General features: G+C 37.7%; 1 protein-coding gene across 1 annotated transcript in view; it reads right to left on the minus strand.

Annotated features, from left to right (window-relative positions):
• Positions 1-21,199, minus strand: part of PKD2L2 (polycystin 2 like 2, transient receptor potential cation channel) — a 37,673-nt gene that overhangs the window by 2,583 nt on the left and 13,891 nt on the right. Inside the window, exons 9-13 of the mRNA XM_055301853.1 lie at positions 12,501-12,621; positions 11,206-11,307; positions 9,752-9,813; positions 9,099-9,150; positions 1,571-1,683 (exon numbers count right to left, since the gene is read on the minus strand). Of these exons, the coding sequence (XP_055157828.1) occupies positions 1,571-1,683; positions 9,099-9,150; positions 9,752-9,813; positions 11,206-11,307; positions 12,501-12,621 (450 nt within the window). The remainder of the gene's footprint in view (positions 1-1,570; positions 1,684-9,098; positions 9,151-9,751; positions 9,814-11,205; positions 11,308-12,500; positions 12,622-21,199) is intronic.

Consider the following 21,199-nt stretch of genomic DNA (forward strand, 5'->3'; position numbering starts at 1 on the left):
TGGAACCTACTAAAGAAATTAGAAGAGTTACTTCACACATTTTTCCAACCACCCAAGCAGGGCTTTTGAAGTGCCCTTATTCATACTTCTCATAGAGTAAGTTGACTTCTCTTAGCCCTGATACTCCTACCTTGTTCTTTGTTTTTTAAAGTATATTTTGCTTTTAGAGTAGTTGAAGAAACACTTTTAGGAAACCTTAAATGTGTTACTTTAGAAGCTTTCTAGATGAATTTCCAGTGTGAAAATATTAGTGAAATTTCTGTAGGAAATTGGGAAGTTTGTTCTTCTACATTTTAACTTTTTCTAGGTGACCTTGAATTGGGAAGAATGGAAATGAGATTATTTTATTTGGGGGTCCATATTATATAATGGTTTTCCAGAATCCTAAGGATTTATTAATTTATCCTAGAAGAAGTTACAACATATGGTACATGATAAAAGCACCAACATTTCTATATTTTAGGTAACATTAAGAAAACTGTTTTTATCTACTTAGTGACCTATTAGAGATCTTTCCCACAAACCATAAGCAGCATTATTTTGTACTTTATCTTCACATTGCTAGAATTTAATAAATCTCATAAAATCCTTTATGTGTTACAGTGTGTGTACTCTGGATGCTTGCTGTAATATGCACGGATCAAACACGAGGTCCCATTCAAGGGCACTTAATATTTGGAAATCTCTTGGGATTATCATTGGCTCTGAAGATAGTTTGATGATAGGTGTAGTGTTTTTATAGTGTATCTATAATGGGTACATGTTTACCAAATAATTCAGTACAAGGAGAAATCTTTGTTAGAAATGCTCAGTGATCATACCATATGTTCTCACATGCCCTTGTCTCAAGATTGTAGAGCTGAAAGCTTTCGCATCACTCGGTTTAGTTTTAAACTGACATAGTGTAATTCCTTCTCCAGCTCCACGGCATATAAAAAGAGTCTAGAGGATAATTTAGAAGGAAGCAGAGAATGAGTAACATACGTTTGTGCATAAAGAGTCAGCAGGTTGTTAGTACCTACCGTGAAGTACTTGGGAGTTTCTAAAACATGGCCTAGTGTGGCCAAGTATGGATCTTATTATTTTTTTTTTAAGTATGGATCTTATATTCTAAAACTGGAGAAGAGTTTCTGCCATTCATATCCAATATAAATAGCAGTCCTCTTTGGAGATATAAGGATAAAAACAATTGGTTTCACTCTCACCTTAGATCTAAACAAGTAGAGTTGTGCTTTCTGTTCAATTTCAAAGTTGTGTAAAAAGGGCACCTGGGTGGCGTGGTCAGTTGTGCGTCTGCCTTTGGCTCAGGTCATGATCCCAGGGTCCTGGGATCAAGTCCCGCATTGGGCTCCCTGCTCAGCAGGGAGCCTGCTTCTCCCTCTGCCCCTCCTCTTGGTCATGCTCTCTCTCAAATAAATAAAAAAAAATCTTTAAAAACAAAAAGCTGGGTAAAAATGAGAAAAAGGGGTGGCATCTCCAAAAGGTCTAGTTTCAGGAAAGTACTGTAACTTGTGTCCCCAGTCCCCCCATATCATGATAGCCCACAGTGCCCTGGTTGGAAGTTACTTACTCTCGAAATTCTTGTTGAGTTACAGGCTGGTAGTCATCTTGAATTTCTGTGGAATAGTACTTTTTCTCAAGCCTCTCTTTCCACTTTTTCATCTGCTCTGCACTTTGGATCTCCTGTCAAGGCAGAAGACAAATATAGTTGCCATTTGTAGCTGCAACCTTTAAATTTTTCTGTCTTAATGAAGTCTTTGGCACACAAGCACCATGGGGTTGAGAATCTTAAACTAGTCCACTCTCCAGGGCTGTGATGTTGAGCCCCACGGATGCCCTACCCGGCTTTCAGGTCTGTGAGTTGGCAGATTCATTTGAGAGGACTTGGTGTTAGAACTGTTCATTGGAACTAGGGGTTTTTTAAATTAAAGTCATCAGCTTATTCTTGTTTTACTGCCTCTTCTCTGCTTCTCTGGCTGAATTTCTGATGTTCCCTGTTCTTCACTTGGCTAAGGCTGAGCTGTTCTTTTCTGTACTTCTGTTGTTTAATGAAGCCAATGTACTTCTGAGTACATCTGTGGGTATTTGCCCTCCCAGCTGCTTGGAAGCCACACCCCTGTTGCCTTACCTGACTAGAATCCCCAGTCCCCTTTTCGGTATTACTGCATCAATCTGCGCACTCCCCAAAAAAAATTACCCATTGCATTCATTTTTCAAATGTTATTTGCATAGTTATACAAAGAAGCCTCTTCATGAGCCTTTTTCCCCCTTTTTTTCAGATGGACAGTATAATAATATAATTTCATATATGTATATACTGTGAAATGATCACTATAGTAAGTGTAGTCAACATCCATCACTACACAGTTAGAGGTTTTTTTCTTGTAATGGGAACTTTTAATAACTTTTGGATATATAATACAGTACTAGTAACTGTAGTCATCATTCTGTACATTATATCCCCAGAACTTGTTTTTCAACTGGAAGTTTGTACCTTTTGACCACCTTCACCTATTTTACCCATTCTAACTCCTCCCCTCATCGAACCACCAATATCTTCTCTGTATCTGTGAGCTCAATTTTTTGTTTTTATTGTTGTTTTTATTTCACATATGAGATTGTACAGTATTTGCCTTTCTCTGACTTATTTTGCTTAACAATGCTTTGGAGGTCTATCCATATTGTTGCAAGTGGCAGCATTTCCTTTTTCTTAAATGGCTAATAATCCTTTATACACATATCCATTTCTTTGTCCATTCATCCATTGATGGATACGTAGGTTATTTCCATGTCTTGGCTATTCTAAATAATGCTGCAATGAACTTAGTGTAGATATCTTTTTGAATTAAGTGCTTTATTTCCTTCAGATAAATACCCAGAAGTGGAATTACTGGTAATCATGTTAGTTCTAGTTTTAATTTTTTGAGGAACGTCCATATTTCCCACTGTGGCTGCACCAGTTTTCATTCCCACCAAAAGCAACAAGGGTTCCCTTTGCCAACACTTGCTATTTCTTGTCTTTTTGATGATAGCCATTTTGACCAGTGTGAGGTGATAGTTCATTTGGTTTTGATTGGCATTCCCCTGATGATTAGTGATGTCGAGCACCTTTTCACTACTTGTTGACGATCTTTAAGTCTTCTTTGGACAAATGTCTATTCAGATCCTCTGTTCATTTTCCAATTGGATTGTTTGTTGCTATTAAGTTGTATGAGTTCTTTATATATTTTCAATATTAACTCTTTATCAGATACATAATTTGCAAATATTTTCTTCTATGCAGTAGGTTGCCTTTTCATCTTGTTCCTTTGCTGTACAGATTTAGCTTGATGTAGTTCCACTTGTTTTTGCTTTTATTGCCTTTGTTTCTGGTGTCAGATTAAAGTCATCACTGAGACCCATGACAAGGAATTTATTGCCTGTGTTGTCTGTGTTAATTTTATGTAAATTTTATGGAAGATATTGGTCTAGTCTTGCTCTTTTGCATGTGGCTCTCTAGTTTCCCCTGCACCATTTACTGAAGAGATCGTCTCTTCCCCATTGTATATTCTTGGTGCTTTGGTCGTAAATTAATTGGTTATACATGCAAGGGTTTATTTCTGGACTCTCTATTCCATTGGTTTTGTGTCTCTTTTTATGCAAATACCAGAATATTTAGCTTGCCAAAGCTCTGGGTTTTTTCATTTGTTTGTTTCTTGATTTTTTTAGAGAGAGAGCACAAGCGGGAGCAATAGAGGGAGCAGAGGAACAGGGAGAGAGAAAAATTTAAGTAAGCAGTCTCCACGCCTAGCACAGAGCCAGATGTGGGCTCAATCTCACAACTCAGATCATGACCTGAACCAAAATCAAGAGTCAGATACTTAACTGACCTTGAGCCACCTAGGATGCCCCCAAAGCTTTGTAATATAATTTGAAATCAAGGTGTATTAAGCCTCCAGCTTTCTTCTTTCTCAAGTTATTCTTTCTCAAGATTGCTTTGACTATTTGAGGCCTGTAGTTCCATACATATTTTAGGATTATTTATTCTATTTCTGTGCAAAATACCATTGGAATTTTGATACAGATTGTATTGAATCTGTGTATCACTCCAGGTAGTATGAACATTTTATCAGTACTAATGCTTCTCATCCGTGAGCATGGAATATCTTTCAATTTGTATTTCTTCAGTTTCAGTGGTATTTTTTAAATTCCTTGTTTCTTATTTCTCCCATTGAAATTTCTTACTATGCATGTTTATGCTTTTTCCCTCTTATTCCATATTTGTTGACTACTAGTTTCTTCCCACTGATCTTTTCAAAGAACCAGCCATTTTATTTATACAACTTTGTATTGCCACTCATTAATTCTATTTTTTATCGTTATTTATTTTTTCTATTGTTTCCTAACTTTTTGAGTTGCTTTTTTTTTTTTTTTTTTTTTAAGATTTTATTTACCTACTCATGAGAGACACAGAGAGAGAGAGAGGCAGAGACACAGGAAGAGGGAGAAGCAGGCTTTATGCAGGGAGCCCAATGTGGAATCCCGGGTCCCCAGGTTCATCCCTGCCCCCAGAACAAAGGCGGTGCCAAACTGCTGAGTCACCCCGGCTGCCCACTTTTTGAGTTACATATTAAAATCAGTTTTTCTGTTTCGATTTTTACTGGTAAATTTAAGGCTGTTGATTTTCCTCTGGCATTTGACTTTGTCTCATAGATTCTCCTTTATAGTGTTTTTATGTTTTTTCATAAGAATTCTGTGATTTTATTTTATATTTCCTATTTGATTTAATAATTAATAGTTTTTTTAAAAAAAGACTTAAAAAGTGCATGTGTGGGTGGGGGGAAGGGCAGGAGAAGATTGGGTAGAGGTGCAGACTCCCCCATGAGCTGAGCGGAGCACTGCATCCCACAAGGGGCTCAACCTTACCAAGCTGAGATCATGATCCCAGCAGAAATCAAGAGTCCAGTACTTAACCGACTGAGCTACTCAGGCACCACAAGAATTGTTTAATAAAATCTTAATCTTTTTATTTCCTCATTTTGTTAAACCATTTTTACTGTGTTGCTTTTAAATAATCTTTTCTATATTAACCAATTTTTGGATTTATTGAGGTTCTTTTTTTTTTTAATTTTTTTTTTTAATTTTTATTTACTTATGATAGTCACAGAGAGAGAGAGAGGCAGAGACACAGGCAGAGGGAGAAGCAGGCTCCATGCACCGGGAACCCGATGTGGGATTCGATCCCGGGTCTCCAGGATCGCGCCCTGGGCCAAAGGCAGGCGCCAAACCGCTGCGCCACCCAGGGATCCCAAGGATTTATTGAGGTTCTTTGTGGCCCAATATATGAATGTTTTTCATGAACGGGTTTTTGAAAAGCAGACATATCTTTGAGAGTATAAAGTTAGATTCACAACTCTAAGGTCACCTTATCCATTATATTATTTTGTGGGTTTTTTAGCCTTTTATTTTTCCTGATCTCTTCTCTATTTTTAGTGTGTTCCTGTCTGTTTCTTATTTTATAAGTTTAGTAGGCCATACTTGATGGAATTGATGCTGTATTATTTGATGCATAGATAATCATAACTATTAAAGTTGATGTTAGCACCATAAAGTGCCCTTCATGCCATTTAGAATTCTTTAGTTCTAGAATTCTACCTTGACTTACATTCAGTTGTGTCCTCTAAATCTTTTGCTAAACCTGTTTGCACCTTTGCTCATGCTTTTATTTTTATTTATTTACCTATTAAAGATTTTATTTATTAACTACTGAGACACACACAGAGAGGCAGAGACACAGGCAGAGGGAGAAGCAGGCTCCATGCAGGGAGCCTGTCATGGGACTCGATCTCGGGTCTCCAGGATCACGTCCTGGGCTGAAGGCGGTGCTAAACTGCTGAGCCACCCGGGCTGCCCTGCTCATGCTTTTATATTGAACTCTTCTGAATCACTTTGTTTTAGGTACATGTTTTAGAATATAGCATAGAATTGGGTGTTGCTTTGTGATTTAATCTGAAAATGTTTTTTTCTTTTTCAGTAAATTAAGTTTAGTTGCTTGTACTGATATGTCAGACATAACTGGTCACAGTTACATCATACTGTTTTATGGTGTGTTTTAAATTTCTTACCACATGGTATATTTTGTTTTCATTTTTGTTTTGGTTCTTCTGCCCTTAGGAATGTATGTATTTTTGTTTTAGTGGTTTGTTTTTATTCATGCCTCTCTCTCTTTTTTTTTAATTTTATTTATTTATTCATGAGAGACAGAGAGAGAGAGAGGCAGAGGGAGAAGCAGGCTCCATGCAGGGAGCCCGACGTGCGACTTGATCCCAGGACTCTCCAGGATTACGCTGTGGGCCAAAGGCAGGCTCTAAACTGCTGAGCCACCCAGGGATCCCTTTCATGTCTCTTTTTAATACAACCTGGGTCCTCTCTTTCTTGCTGTGGCTCCCTCAACAAAGAAACAAGTTCAACAAGAAAATGAGCTTGTGGTATTTTCCTCTATATTAACCCAAATATACTTAGTCTTATTACTGTATTTCATGGTATTTTAGAGATGGAGTCTAGTGTAAGACACATCATTCTTTATGGACAACTTAAGAAAGAAAGGCTGCCAGTTACAATATGATACAGTGTCAGCTATAAGGCACATCTTGATTTTAATTATGTTAAAATGTGAAAAAAAATGTTTTAAATTCAATGAAACAACTTCTTACTCTTATTGTATTAAATATACTAATACATTCTGACTGGTTATTAATTCTAAATGATAATTCTTTAACTTTTAGCTATATATGCGAACCAGTCAACTTTTACTTTATACCTTCTCTCTCCCCTCTTCCTTTTTCCAAAATTTCTCCAATCGTCTTTTGGTTGGCTGAAGCCAATCCATTTATAAAATCCTCAGGAATACAACAGTATTCTCTGAGTTCTTGGATGTTTTTTTTTTTGTTGTGTTTTGTTTTGTTTTTTAAGAGAGAAAGGCAGAGACACAGGCAGAGGGAGAGAGGGGGAAGCAGGTTCCATGCAGGAAGCCTGAGGGTGGGACTCAATCCTGGGTCTCCAGGATCACATCCTGGGCTGAAGGTGGCGCTAAACCGCTGAGCCACCCGGGCTGCCTGAGTTCTTGCATGTTTAAAACTACTTGAGCCTTTACACTTGAAGCAGAGGTCTGCTGGATATAAATATGCTTGGCTTACATTTTCTTTCCTTGCATATTGTAGATATGGTTCTTTTGATTATGGTGTTGAATGTTGTCATGCTAACCTGGTTTTCTTTCTCTCTTTTAAGTCCATATTTTACTTGGATGAGTATTATGTTCATTCTAGCTGATTTCCCCTGGGAACACAGTATGATTTTCAATTTACATCATCTTTTATTTCAGAAATGATTTAAAGACTCTCAAACTTAGGGAAAAACAATACACTTTTTTTTCCTTCGAACTATCTGGAGTTGCCAACACGAATGTCCCATTGTCCCTGAGCAAATCAGTGTGTATTTGCTGCTACAAGGACATTCTCCTTTATAATCACAGCATAAACATCAGAATCAGAAAATTGATATTGATAGATTATTATCCTCTAATGCTGAGTCTCCCATTCGAATTTCCCGGTTGTCTCAGTGATGCCCTTTATAGTAAAAGGATCTAGAGTCCAGGATTAGGCATTACAATGATTTGTCTTTTACACTCATTCAGTCTGGTGTAGTTCCTCAGCTTTACCTTGGCTTTCTTGATACTTTGAAGAATACAGGCGAGTAGTTTAGTTTTGTGTGATATTTTGTTATGTTACACATCTTTGGCAAGAGCATTATAAAAGCTGTGTTTTCTTAGCATCTTATCAAAAGATGTATGATTTCAGTTTTTTCCCATACTGACCAAGGCACAGTCTGCCAGATTCCCCCACCCTGACATAACTCCTTTTTTTTTTTGTAATTAATATGCATTTTGTGGAGAAGTATGCAGAAGTTCCATTTTCCTCCAGTTTTTGTCCATGTATATGTTTAGGTCAGTGGAATCCTATGTTATTCAATGGGTTACACATATTATTCATTATGGTGCTTAAATATTCCCAGATTGGGCTAGTGAGGGCCCCTTGAACCTGACCTTTTGTCTTTTTAACAGATCTTCATCATTCTTTGAGCACTTTTACTTTCTGGCTCAACCAGATATTCCAGACTCACGTTGTATTTTCCAGCCCTGGAATTTAGCCGCATCTCCTCAGAGGCCCTGGTTCCTTTTAGAATAGAATGGTATTTGGGAACCAAGGTCTGGGCAACTAACCTAGTTTTTACTAGACTTAGTGCGTTGATAGAGCTATAGAATACACACACACACACGCACACCTACAATTCTAATCCAACACCACAAAGTTCATTTTAACCTTCAGCCTTTCCATTTTGGGACTCCCTTACCTCACAGTTGGAAACCTCACTCCAGTACATGTACCACTGACCTCTGAACAACACAGGGGCACCAACCCCTGTGCAGTTGAAAATGTGTGTAACTTTTGACTCCCTGAAAACTTAACAACTAATAGACTATTGTTGATTGAAGCCTTACCTATACTATAAACAGTTGATTAAAACATTTTCTGTATATACTATGTATTATATACTGTATTAAAGTACTGAGAAGATCATAAGGTAGAGAAAATACATTCGTAATAAATACTGTATTTTTTTTAAACCCACATATAAGTGGACCCGTGAAGTTTAAACTGTGTGGGTCCACTTACACATGGATTTTTTTTACAGTACTGTAAACATAACCTTTCTGTTGTTCAAGGGTCAACTGTATAAAACATTAAAGTGATTCATCACATTAATGATATCAAGAGGAAAATTATATAATCATGTCAATAAGAGTATACTCAGTAAACCCTGTGTGATAATCCCACAGCGACTGTACAGCTGTAGGACCAAGAATCTGGCTGAGAGCAACAATAAGACAGGTAGCTTGTAGGATTGAAATGACTTGTTCTAAACAAAATAGGTAGACTGGGAGACGTTTTTGGAGGTGGCAGCTACTGCTCTAAAGAATGCAGATCATTTCAATTATTAATCAGAACTCTTGTAGGCATATTTCTAATAAAGCTATCTTTATGAGAAAGTTAAAATCTTACATTTTCATCAAAGCCTTCTCTTCTGGCTTGCTCAGCCAAATCTCCTTTCATACTAAGAATATAAAATAAAAACCAGAGACATATGACAGTAGAAAAGGAAATGCCAACATAAAATATGATCAGCTCTATAGTTAGGCTCTGAACTGCATTTTTGGTCTTTTTGATAACACCAGTCATTTGGAAAATGTGGTCATTAATAAGTTCTCCAGAGTGTCACATCTCTAGATGTAAAAAAGTGTTTATATTATGTCCCATGGCCACAGGCCTGGGCTTGGGAAGCATTTTGGCAGCAAAATGATTTATTAAATATAAAGGTATCAAATATTTTGTATAAAAATGTTTTTATTTTGATAGCTAAGTCAATGTGCTTAGTGCAGACTAAAATTTTTAACTACCTTTTTAGGGGGTCTGTATTGTCCTGTCCAGTTTTCTGTTAAAGCTTTTTCTGAGTGGCATGGCATATGTTCTATTAATTTTTAATTAGCTTAGCTTAGAATATCATAGCACTCTCAGAATTAGGCACTATTGGAGGATGTATTGACAATGTATTTGGAATCAACACATTGGATGGTGATTGTTTTGCAATCAAGACCTCACTCATTGTGAGTTTCTCATATAATAAACAGTCTTAAATGGTAAGTTAAAAATCCTACCTTATGTCTTCATCCTGTTCAGGTTTCTTTAGTCTGAGCTTTTCAAGAGCATTGTTGTAACTCTAGACATAATTAAAAATAGTTTAAAACTTCAGCAAATAAATATCGTATATTCTGATCAAGGAAAAAGAAATATGGAATGCTTGTCTCTAGGGACTACTACAACCCTAAAGAAATATGGAGGCAATGCTATGATTTTCTTTCCTTCACTTTGTCACTGCATATGTTTTCTGCCTGCTAGTGAAAAAAAGGGGTGCTCTTGTGAGCATCACACTTGAACTTGAAAAAAATGATTAAGAAGTTTTATTAACATTTATTGCATTTAAGAATATTAACACTTGGGATGCCTTGTGGCTCAGTGGTTGAGTGTCTGCCTTCAGCTCAGGTTGTGATTCTGGAGTCTTGGGATCAAGTCCCACATTGGGCTCCCTGTGTGGAGCCTGCTTCTCCATTCTGCCTACATTTCTGCCTCTCTGTGTCTCTCATGAATAAATAAATAAAATCTTTAAAAAAAAGAATGTTAACACTCTAATGCACATTAGCAGCATAATAATCAAGAGATGAAAGATGAGGGATCCCTGGGTGGCTCAGCGGTTTAGCGCCTGCCTTTGGCCCGGGGCGTGATCCTGGAGTCCCTGGATCAAGTTCTTCATTGGGCAACCTGCATGGAGCCTGCTTCTTTCTCTGCCTGTGTCTTTGCCTCTCTCTCTCTCATGAATAAATAAAAAAATCTTTAAAAAGATGAAAAAACCTACGCTTTAGCTCACTGGAGGGCATATTAATAGTTTCATTTTACAAGTGAGTTCTGGGACAGTTTTCAAACACTAATAACCTCACGTCTTTTAGGACTTTTGCTATGTGAAGTGATGTGATTAGAGCCATGGCTATGCAGAGGTGGGCAAGATGGCACACTCATGACTCTGCTAAGAACTCAAGTGAAGTAGGTGCTGAAGAGGACAGGGAAGATGCCAGAGAACAGAATGTCAGGATGGAGGGAGCATTGCTGGGGTCAGTGAGTGACATGAGCAGAGGCGCAGGGGGAGAGGAACAGCAAGAGATGGTATACAGCATTGTGCTCAAACACGAGCTGGGACATAACAATGCTGTAAATGGAGTTGAAGGTAGGAACGCTATGTGTAGTTCAGTGATAGTGATTAGAGAGAAGTTGGGAGACTTAAGGAGGCCCTTGGACTTATTTGATGGGCCCAGAGAAATTCTGAAGAATTTTGGCAGAGAAGTGATAACATAGCTGGGCTGGCGCAGGAATGAGGCCAGAAGATGTTACTATACTCAAGGCTGGGTGAAGAATATGCAGAGGGCCCTAATCCAGTGTCGGCAATGAGAATTCAACATGTCCTCGAATCTCGCAAATGTGAACTAAAGCCTCCTGTGTCTCTCATGAATAAATACATAAAAGCGTAAAAAATTTGAGTTAGGAAAAGACTTGGACATACCTTTTTAATCATTTTACCAAGTTCAAAATCTGGTCGTCTGCCTATTGAATAATCAGCTTTCACTTCAGAATAGGTATCATTAATAATTGCCAAGAACATGTTCTGAAAAAAAAATCACATAATTATTTCAGTAAAAACTTACATGTTAGTGACTCTGATGAGTGCTGGGATTTGTAAAATTAGATTTAAAATTTTAAAGTAGCTCATATGGGGCAGCCCAGGTGGCTCAGCGGTTTAGCACTGCCTTCAGCCCAGGGCGTGATCCTGGAGACCTGGGATCGAGTCCCATGTCAGGCTCCCTGCATGGAGCCTGCTTCTCACGCTCTTTATCTCTCTCTGTGTCTCTCATGAATAAATAAATAAAATCTTTAAAAAAAATAAAAATAACGTAGCTCATATGATAGTAATAGAGAAATGGCCATGCAGACTATAACATAGTAGAATGAGGAATGTATAGAGTATGGATATAGGAAAATATGGTAAATGAGAAAATATAAAATATGCATATGAACTGGTATGTATGTATGTATACACACATGCAAATACACTAATTGGTAAACATTGCATATCAGAAGAAAATAGAATAATGTAACTATATGTTCATGAGAGTATTTTTTTTAATTCTATAAGCTGTTTAAATGCACAGCCATACTAAAGCTCTTATGAATACTCTGTTCAGATAATACAAACAGCTGTGGTAAGGGTATTTTACTCTCCGCCTACCATTCGCTGAAGCCCAACTCTGTCACTCTGAGGACTTTTGGCCACCACCAGGGCATAACTGCTGCACATTGACAAAATGTTTTTAAGGAGGACTGCAGCAATGCCTGGACTAGGAAAACAAGTTTTCCTGATTAGGAAGACCAAATCAATTTGTCCTGCACACATGGAAGACCCATCCTGGAGACTTCTAAAAATCACAAAGGTAGGAGCTTTTAGCCATAAGAGCTAGAAGCCATTGTGCTATGGGCAGAGCATATTCATCCCTACCAGTGTGGGATGTCTTGGGCTGGAGAGACCTGGGATATTCAAGTTATATGTGGAGAAGATTGAGCACATGACTAGCACACGGGAGACACCAAGATGGTAACTACTGTGATTATGGTCTCCTTTGGACAAATTGAAAACATCTAGACACAGGACATAGCCTGGATTCTTAGGAATCCACACAATTCCTAATAAATGTAAAAAGTTCTGACCGCTAAGCAGTGATACTGTGATTTCTTCTAAGTCAATTTCATTTTTTTTTATTCTAAAAAAATATAAGCAAAAGGAACATATATGGTCATACTTACCAGCAGGACAAAGAACACAAAAAAGATGAAAGTGATGAAGTAAATGGGTCCCAGGATACGATTGGCTTGCTGAATACCAGCAAAATTAAAATCTCCAAGAACAATTCGAAATTGTGCAAATCTTTGATAGGAAGAAAGGAAAACATTATAGCCCCTCGTACATAAATGAGAACTGATGGGGGTTACCACTGTGTCTAGGAAAATATCCATCCAGCTGCATATGGCATAGGTTCTCTGGTGTTAGTCATGTTAGCACAGTCCTATAAAACTAGGTGTGGAGAGTCGCCCCACAGTTAAGACATAGTACTTCAATAGCTCAGCGGTGATTCAGGAAATGACAGGCTGCCACTTACTGAATGTTCACCGGCAAGATTTGGCCCTTGAGATACCTGCTTACCAATTAATCTTGGCTATAGCTTTCTTAGCCTTTCCTGTGCTCTTCTAAAACTTAGAATACCTGACCTTGTCCAATCAGGATTTTCAACTTGTACCTAGACCCAAGAACCCTAAAATTTCAAATATCAATATAAAATTTTCAAATATCAATATCAAATATCAAATATGTGCTGTTTAAATTGTATACCTCTTCTGCTAAAATAAGATGCAACAATTTGTCACTTGCTGAGTCTCAAGTGCTGGTAATGATCCTCAAATATGATCTGGAGTTTTTTTGTTTTCTTTGGTTTTTTTTGAAGGAGAACACATGCCAGTGAGCAGGGAAAGGGGCAGAGGGAGAGGATGAGAGAGAGAAGACTCCCAGCTGAGTGCGGAACTCACTCAGGGCTCAATCCCAGGACCCTGAGATCATGATCTGAGCCAAAATCAAGAGTCAGATGCTCAACCAATGTAGCCACCCAAGCGCCCCCTGAGGTTTATTTTATTCTCTTCAATAACTATAAATCTTGGATTTGATATAAAATAATATTTAAAATATTACAGATCTTCATTTTATTAATACTAAAGGTGGAAAATTAAGAAATTAAGGCTTTGAGCACAGTAGTAGGAGAGGTAGAATTAGGATTACTTAACATCTTATTTTTTCATCATTAATTTGCAATGGCATTGCCAGACATGCCAGGTATATATTATACATTATGTAGATTATTCATTTTTTTAAGTTGAGAACTGTTTAATTTCATCTTTATTCATATATTAAACAATTTTAAAAGTATTTGGATCTTTCTTTACAAGTTAAAATTGTTTTCTTAGGAATAATTATCTTTTTAGCTGTAATACAAACACTGAGCAATCTGCAGAAGCAAGTTAGAATTTTGCATAAATGGTGATAAACATAGTTAAAGATTGTTGCTTGGGTTCTGTATTATACCAGCAATTAAATTTCAGCATTATTTTAATTAATGTTAATAGAGCCAACAGTCCCAGTAATCAGATTTAACCTAAATTCCAAAGGAAATGATACCAGATTTAACCTATATTCCAAAGGAGGTCATTGGGTCAGTAGGTTATTAGGTTAGAAAAAGATTTGTCGTTTCCATTTTTAAAACCCAGGTTCCTGAGTTGATCATTTTAAATTAATAACTTAAAAATTACTAATAATTAGATGAAACTAAATTTTTTTCTTTGTATTACGTGAACAGTACATAGGAAAATAATCTCTGTTACTCTTGCTTTGTAACAGTAACATGCTTCTTTATTACTCATATTTTCTGGAATGGATAACATCTATTTTATGTTTCATATGTATAGCCAGGACTCTAATATTGGACAATTAAAAGAGAAAAAAGCAGCAGTCCAGTTTTTCTAATTATAATAATGCATGTTCATAGGAGAAATTTTAGAAAGTACTAAAGAAAAAGTTTTAAAAATTCATAAGCTAATTAGGAATAACCACATTTTAAAAAAAAGGAATAACTACATTTGATACTTTTGCCTTATTTGAATATATGTTTGATATATTTTGATGCCATTGTTACTGCTATTAGATGCTTAAAATGAGTTCTTTATTTTATGGGGAAGCCTGGGATGGAATTTTTTAGTAGTATGTAGATACTTTGCTTGATTGGTTAGTCAGTCAAAAAGAGGAAGTCTTCTTATTCCTGGTTGCTTTTACCCAGCATGTAAAGGGAGCATATAGCTGTAAACAATGAAGGATGAAACTATGAAAAGAGCCTGGATGTCCATCCACAGATGAATAGATAAAGAAGATGTGGAATATAAATACAATGGAATACTACTTAACGATCAAAAAAATGAAATCTTGCCATTTGCAATGATGTGGATGGAACTAGAGGCCTTATGCAAGTGAAATGTCAGAGAAAGACAATTATGATATGATCTAATTCATATGTGGAATTTAAGAAACAAAACAGAGGATCATAGGGGAAGAGAGGAAAAAAAATAAGACAAAACCAGAGAGGGTGACAAACCAGAAGAGACTCTTAATCATAGGAAACAAAGTGAGGTCACTGGAGGGGAGGGAGTGGAGGGATGGGGTAACTGGGTGATGGGCATTAAGGAGGGCATTTGATGTGATGAGCACTGGGTGTTATATAAGGCTGATGATTCATTGAATTCTACCTCTGAAACTAATAATACATCATATGTTAATTAATTGAATTTGAATAAAACAAACAAAAAACCAATGAAAGAAGAAAATGTATTTAAAGAAATTGGCTACTTGGACTCAAGAGTTACCTGGAGTTTCATCCTGGGTACCTAAGACACAATTAAATCATACTTAAAGTGTTTATTCAGCCTTTTCTTCTTTTCTTTTTTTTTTTTTTAAAGATTTATTTATTTTAGAGCAAGAGAGAGCAGGGGGGAGGGGCAAAGAGAGAGGGAGCATCTTAAGCACACTCCATGCTGAGCCCGGAGCTTGACACTGGGCTCGATCTCATGACTCTGAGATCACAACCCTGAGATCATGACATGAGCTGAAACCAAGAGTTGGCCACTTAACTGGCTGAACCACCTAGGTACTCCATTTATTCAGCTTTTTTTTTTTTTTATGATAGTCACACACACACACACAGAGAGAGAGAGAGAGAGAGAGAGAGAGAGAGAGAGAGGCAGAGACATAGGCAGAGGGAGAAGCAGGCTCCATGCACCGGGAGCCCGACGTGGGATTCGATCCAGGGTCTCCAGGATCGCGCCCTGGGCCAAAGGCAGGCGCCAAACCACTGCGCCACCCAGGGATCCCTTATTCAGCTTTTAATACTGTTTCATAATGTTCTTCTATACAAGATAGAAAAAGATAAGCTGACCTGGAAGAAAAACAAAGTCTCTTAACAAATATTTTTTCCTCTCTGGTATAGGAGATCAACCTTGATCTGTAATCTTTGAGGTGTATTTATAGGAGAAAAGATAAGTTAAAGCATCATTTCTCTTCTCCAGAAATTAGCTCATTAACTACAGCTCCCATTCAGCCCTTCTCTATCAGGAAAATATCCAGATACCCCTGCTGTGTAAGTAATGTGAATAACAAAACCCTAACCAATTTGCTGAATGGTTATAATCAGGACATTTCAAACAATGTAATTGTCATTTTTCTCCTCCTAATTGGAGTTTATCTCCTCCCACCCTCCCACCCTAAGCTAAAAGGAACACCATGACTGCTTTGCATACAGGGTTATGTTGAATGAAAATACTATTTTGTAGCTTCCTGATACCCTTGGTAACTTTCTATAGTTCTCTTTTACTGAGAAAACTTGCAGCTAACAGATTATTCCATAATGATATACCATTATGGTTAATACGACTTCACATGCCTGGATACTTAGCTATTTCTCAGCATTCTCCAAATATTGCCTAGTCCACTATCTGTCTTCTGTAACTCAAGTTAAACATGTTAGGCCTTCTTGTTCCAGTCTATCTCATACCTTCTCCCACCTGATGTATCTCTACGCCACATTTTCAGTAATTCTTTGCTGACCTATTTTTTACTTTATTCATTATCTTAATCTCTTACTTGCTGTCAAACCTGCTGTCAAACCAACTAGGGTTTTTTTTTTTTGTTTGTTTGTTTTTTATTTTTAAGTAGGGTCCATGTGCAGCATGGAGCCCAGTGTGGGCCTCAAACCCACAATCCTGAGCTCAAGACCCCAGCCGAGATAAAGAGTCCAAAGCTCAATTGACTGGGCCACCCAGGTGCCCCATGTCAACTAGGTTTTAAATCTCAGTTACTACAATTTTCAGTTTTAGAATTCTGTTTTTGATACTTTTTCAAATATGTAATTTTTATACTGTCCTGTTCTATAACGATATTTTCTGACTTATGTCTTATTTCTCTAAATATAGGAAGTATTGCATCGTTATTCCAGTATCAGAAGTCTTTGAGTCTGTTCTGCTAATTCTTGCTTATGATTTCTTACCCCTTCTGTACCAGGTTGGTTTTGACTATCAATAGTAAGTTATATTTGAAAAATTGCTTGTAGAAGTAATTTGAGACTTAGAATGAATAAACCTTTCTCCAGAGAGGTTTTTTGTTTGTGTCTGCAGATGCACACAGACATTCTAGCCCAGGACCATCTTAATCCAACTTTAAGACATGAAATTCCCCGGATACCTGGGAAATTATGAGGGATTGGTTCACCTTTAACTTGAGGCACTAGCACTTCAGTTTCCTTGCCTGATGTGTGGAGAAGTTCTCAGATAAGCCCTCTCCTTGACACCCCCCAGGCAAGCTCTGGACTTTGCCTTCTGTTTCCTTTCTGGGAGAGGTGGCCAGGAGCACAGTTTCTTTTCTTTTTTTTTTTTTTTATAGATTTGTTTTTTATTGGTGTTCAGTTTGCCAACATATAGAATAACACCCACTGCTCATCCCGTCAAGTGCCCACCTCAGAGGAGCACAGTTTCTTGACTATTTCTCTGGATCATCAAAAATGCCTTCATGGTGGAGGGTTTGAGGAAGGTGGTGGAGTAAGAAACATTAGGACTTACTAATGTAAGTCCCCACCTAGACAACAATCACATAGGCAGAATTTGGTGTAACTGTTTTGGAGCTCTGGAGCCTCGTTAAGGCTAGCAATGGTCAGGGGAAGGCTTAGACAAGTTTGGTCTATTTCAGGTTTCAGGTTGGCAAAAACTACCTATCTCCCACCCCCGAGCCCATGGCAGGCAGCCATGCATGTATCCCTGGGGCAGCTTGCATGCAACCTCTGGGAGTGAGGGTGGGCAATCAGGACACTGTTCTCCAAACATTAAGGGTCTGTGTTCTGATTGCTGATAGCTCCTTCTGATCACGGGGTGCAGACAGAGGTGGGCATATTCCCCTGTCTGTTGCATGTCCCTCTCCCTCTTGCTGAAGAAATGTCCTTGGGATTAAATGGCTGGTGCCCTCCCCTCCTCCTTCATTTTTCCTTTTTTAAGGAAAAGGAGCCAGACATTAAAGACATCCCCTTTGGAGCCAGACAATAAAGACATCAAAAGCAACTGCATATATAGAGGAAATTAGAAAGTCACCATGCATCTCCAAGAAACATGCAGGCTCAGAAAAGACTTAAGAAGACCTTTACATGGGGCACTTGGGTAGCTCAGTTAGTTAAATTTCTGTCTTCGGCTCACATCATGATGCCAGGGTCCTGAGATCGAGCTCTGTGTGGGGATCCCTGCTTCTCCCTCTCCTGCCTGCCACTCCCCCTGCTTGTGCGCATGCATGCTCTCTGTCAAATAAATGAATAAAATTTGTTTACAAAAGAACTTTTACACTTTAGGCTAATCCTCGGTATGAAGACAGTAAATAATAATAATAATAATAATAATAATAATAATAATAAAACAGGAAACCTGGTGAAGGGCAAGAATCTTATTTCCAGGGTTACCACATTCTGCATTCAAATGTCCAGTTTTCAACAACTAGAAAAGACAGGACATACAAAGAAGCCAGGAACTATGAACCCATCGAAGGAAAAAAATAAACCAACAGAAACTATCCCTGAGAAAAACCAGATGGCAAGCCTACTAGACAAAGACTTTAAAACAGCCATCTTAGAGATGCTCAAAGAACTATAAGACATGGAGGAAGTCAAGAAAATGGTTTATGAACAAAATGGAAATATCTATAAAGATATAGAAAACCAAAAGAAACCAAGAGGAAATTGTAGAGCTGAAAAATACAATAATTGACATCAAAGTTCATTAGAGGGAGTCAGAGGGATATTTGAGTAGGCAGAAGAAAAAAAAAATCAGTGAACCTAAAGATAGGATGATTGACATTATCAAGCCTGGGAAACAGAAAGGAAGAAGATTGAAGAAAAATGAACAGAGCCTCTGGGACACCATCAAGGGACCAACATATCCTAAGGACATGAAAAGATGCTCCATATCACCAACCATCAGGGAAATGCAAATCACAACCACAATGAGATATCACCTCACACCCATTAGGATGTCTACTATTAAAAAAAAAAAAAAAGCAGCCCAGAAAATAACAAGTGTTGATGAGGATGTAGGGAAATTGAAACCCTGGTGTACCATTGGAAGGTATGTAAATGATGCGGCCACTGTAGAAAACAGTATGGTGGTTCCTCAAAAAAATTTAGAATAGAATTTCCATGGGATTCAGCAATTCCACCTCTGGGTGTACACCGAAAAGAATTGAAAGCAGAGTCTCGAAGAGATTTGTATGCCCATGTTCACAGAAGCATTATTCACAAAAGCTAAGACTTGGAAGAAGTCCACGTGGCTATTAACAGATTAATGGATAATCAAAATGAGATTTATACATAGAATGGGATATTATTCAGCTTTAAAAAGGGAGGAAATTCTGACATATTGCTCAACACTGATGAATCCTGGAGACCTGCTAAGTGAAGTAAATCAGTCATGAAAAGACAGATACTGTATGATCATCTCACTAAGCACCTAGAGTTAATAAGAGGGACACACACACACACACACACACACACACAAAAGGTAGAATGGTGGTTACTGGGGAAGGGGACATGGAGAATTCTTGATTAATAGGCATAGTTTCAGTTTTACAAAAGGAAAAGAGTTCTGGAGATGGATTGTGGTGATGGTGGCACAATATGAATGTGCTTAATCTCACTGAATTGTACACTTAGAAATGGTTAAGGTGGTAAATTTTATGTATATTTTAACACAGTAAAAGAAATTCTTATCAACTTAAAGAAAAGCCTTTGGGGCAAGAGAAGCCTTGGATGCTGAGCTTAGTTCTCTGGGTTCTTGCTCTTTGGTTCTGATCCACTATCTTTTTTTTTGGTTAGTTCTTCAATGTTATCTGATTTTGTCTAGCTTTTTATTTTTATTTTATTTTTTACTATTTTATTTATTTTGAGAGAGAGAGAGAGAGAGAGCGCTAGCTAGAGAGCACAAGCAGGGGGAACGACAGAAGGAGAGGGAGAAGCAGTCTCCCCACTGAGCAGGGAGCCCAACTTGGGGCTTGATTCCAGGACCCTGGGATCATGATCTGAGCTAAGGCAGATATTTAACTAATGGAGCCACCCAGGTGCCCCTCATCTAGCTTTTTAAATTGTCTTGAATGGAGGTTGATCTGAATAACCTAGCACATTATTACCAAAAGCGGAAGTCCCTTCATTAATGCAGTCTAAAGTTGTCTACCTATTTATTCTGTGCCTTATACTTCCTTTCTTCCTCACTATATCAAGTAAGACCAATTTCCAGGTTCTTTATTTTATTTTTTAATTTTTAAAAAAGATTTTATTTATTTATTCATGAGAGACCCAGAGAGAGGCAGAAACACAGGCAGAGGGAGAACCAATGCGTGACTAGATCCCCTGGGATCATGACCTGAGCCGAAGGCAGACACTCAACTGCTGAGCCACCCAGGATCCCTCCAGGTTCTTTAAATTACTGCATTTATATTCAATGTCCAATACTACTACATTTTATTATTAAGTAATGCTTGAAATAAGATCCTAGGAAAGGACCAAGAATTAGGAACTGCAAACATAATTCACTCATGAGAAAGCTAATTAAACTTTGCAGATTATAGGCTGTTTGACATTGGAAAGGATCTTTGGGATTAATTTAGTTCAGTCTCTTCATTTGCAGATAAAGAAATAATGGTCTAGGGACACCCAGGTTGATGGGTGGTTGAGCATCTGTCTTCGGCTCAGGGCATGATCCCATGATCCTGGCATCGAGTCCCACGTCGGGCTCCCTGCATGGAGCCTGCTTCTCCCTCTGCCTGTGTCTCTGCTTCTCTCTCTCTCTCTGTCTCTCTTGAATAAATAAATAAAATCTTAAAAAAAAAAGAAATAATGGTCTAGAAAAGTTGAATAGCTAGTGGCAGAATTGGAGAGTAGAACTATATCCCCTTGGTTCCTAGTCCACTCTTCTTTCCACTACTGATTAATAAAGGATTATTCCAGAAATTATTATGGTATTTCTTAGAACTGGCACTTCAAGGATTTCCATGTGGATGGTGAAGAGAGAGCAACCTAAAACGTTTCTTTAGACCAAAGTTCTCCCAAAACCAAGTAAAAGGGAATCGACAAGTAATTTTTTCTAAACTAAAGAAGTTTCTTGCAGTTTTCCTCAAGGCCATATGTTAATATGCACTGCAAATTTTCAAAAGAGTGATGCCAAATTTCAAAAACTTATTTAAATATGAAGCCACTTCCCTCCAATCTTGATCTAAGTTACACAGAACATATTTTGAGAATTGATATTTCAGACTATTGTAATTTTCTTACACAAACAGAACTTACTTTACCCAAAAAGGAGAGTAAATTTATTTAAATTATTCACTTAAA

This window comes from Nyctereutes procyonoides, unplaced genomic scaffold (assembly GCF_905146905.1).
Source record: "Nyctereutes procyonoides isolate TBG_1078 unplaced genomic scaffold, NYPRO_anot_genome, whole genome shotgun sequence".
Taxonomy (NCBI): Eukaryota; Metazoa; Chordata; class Mammalia; order Carnivora; family Canidae; genus Nyctereutes; species Nyctereutes procyonoides.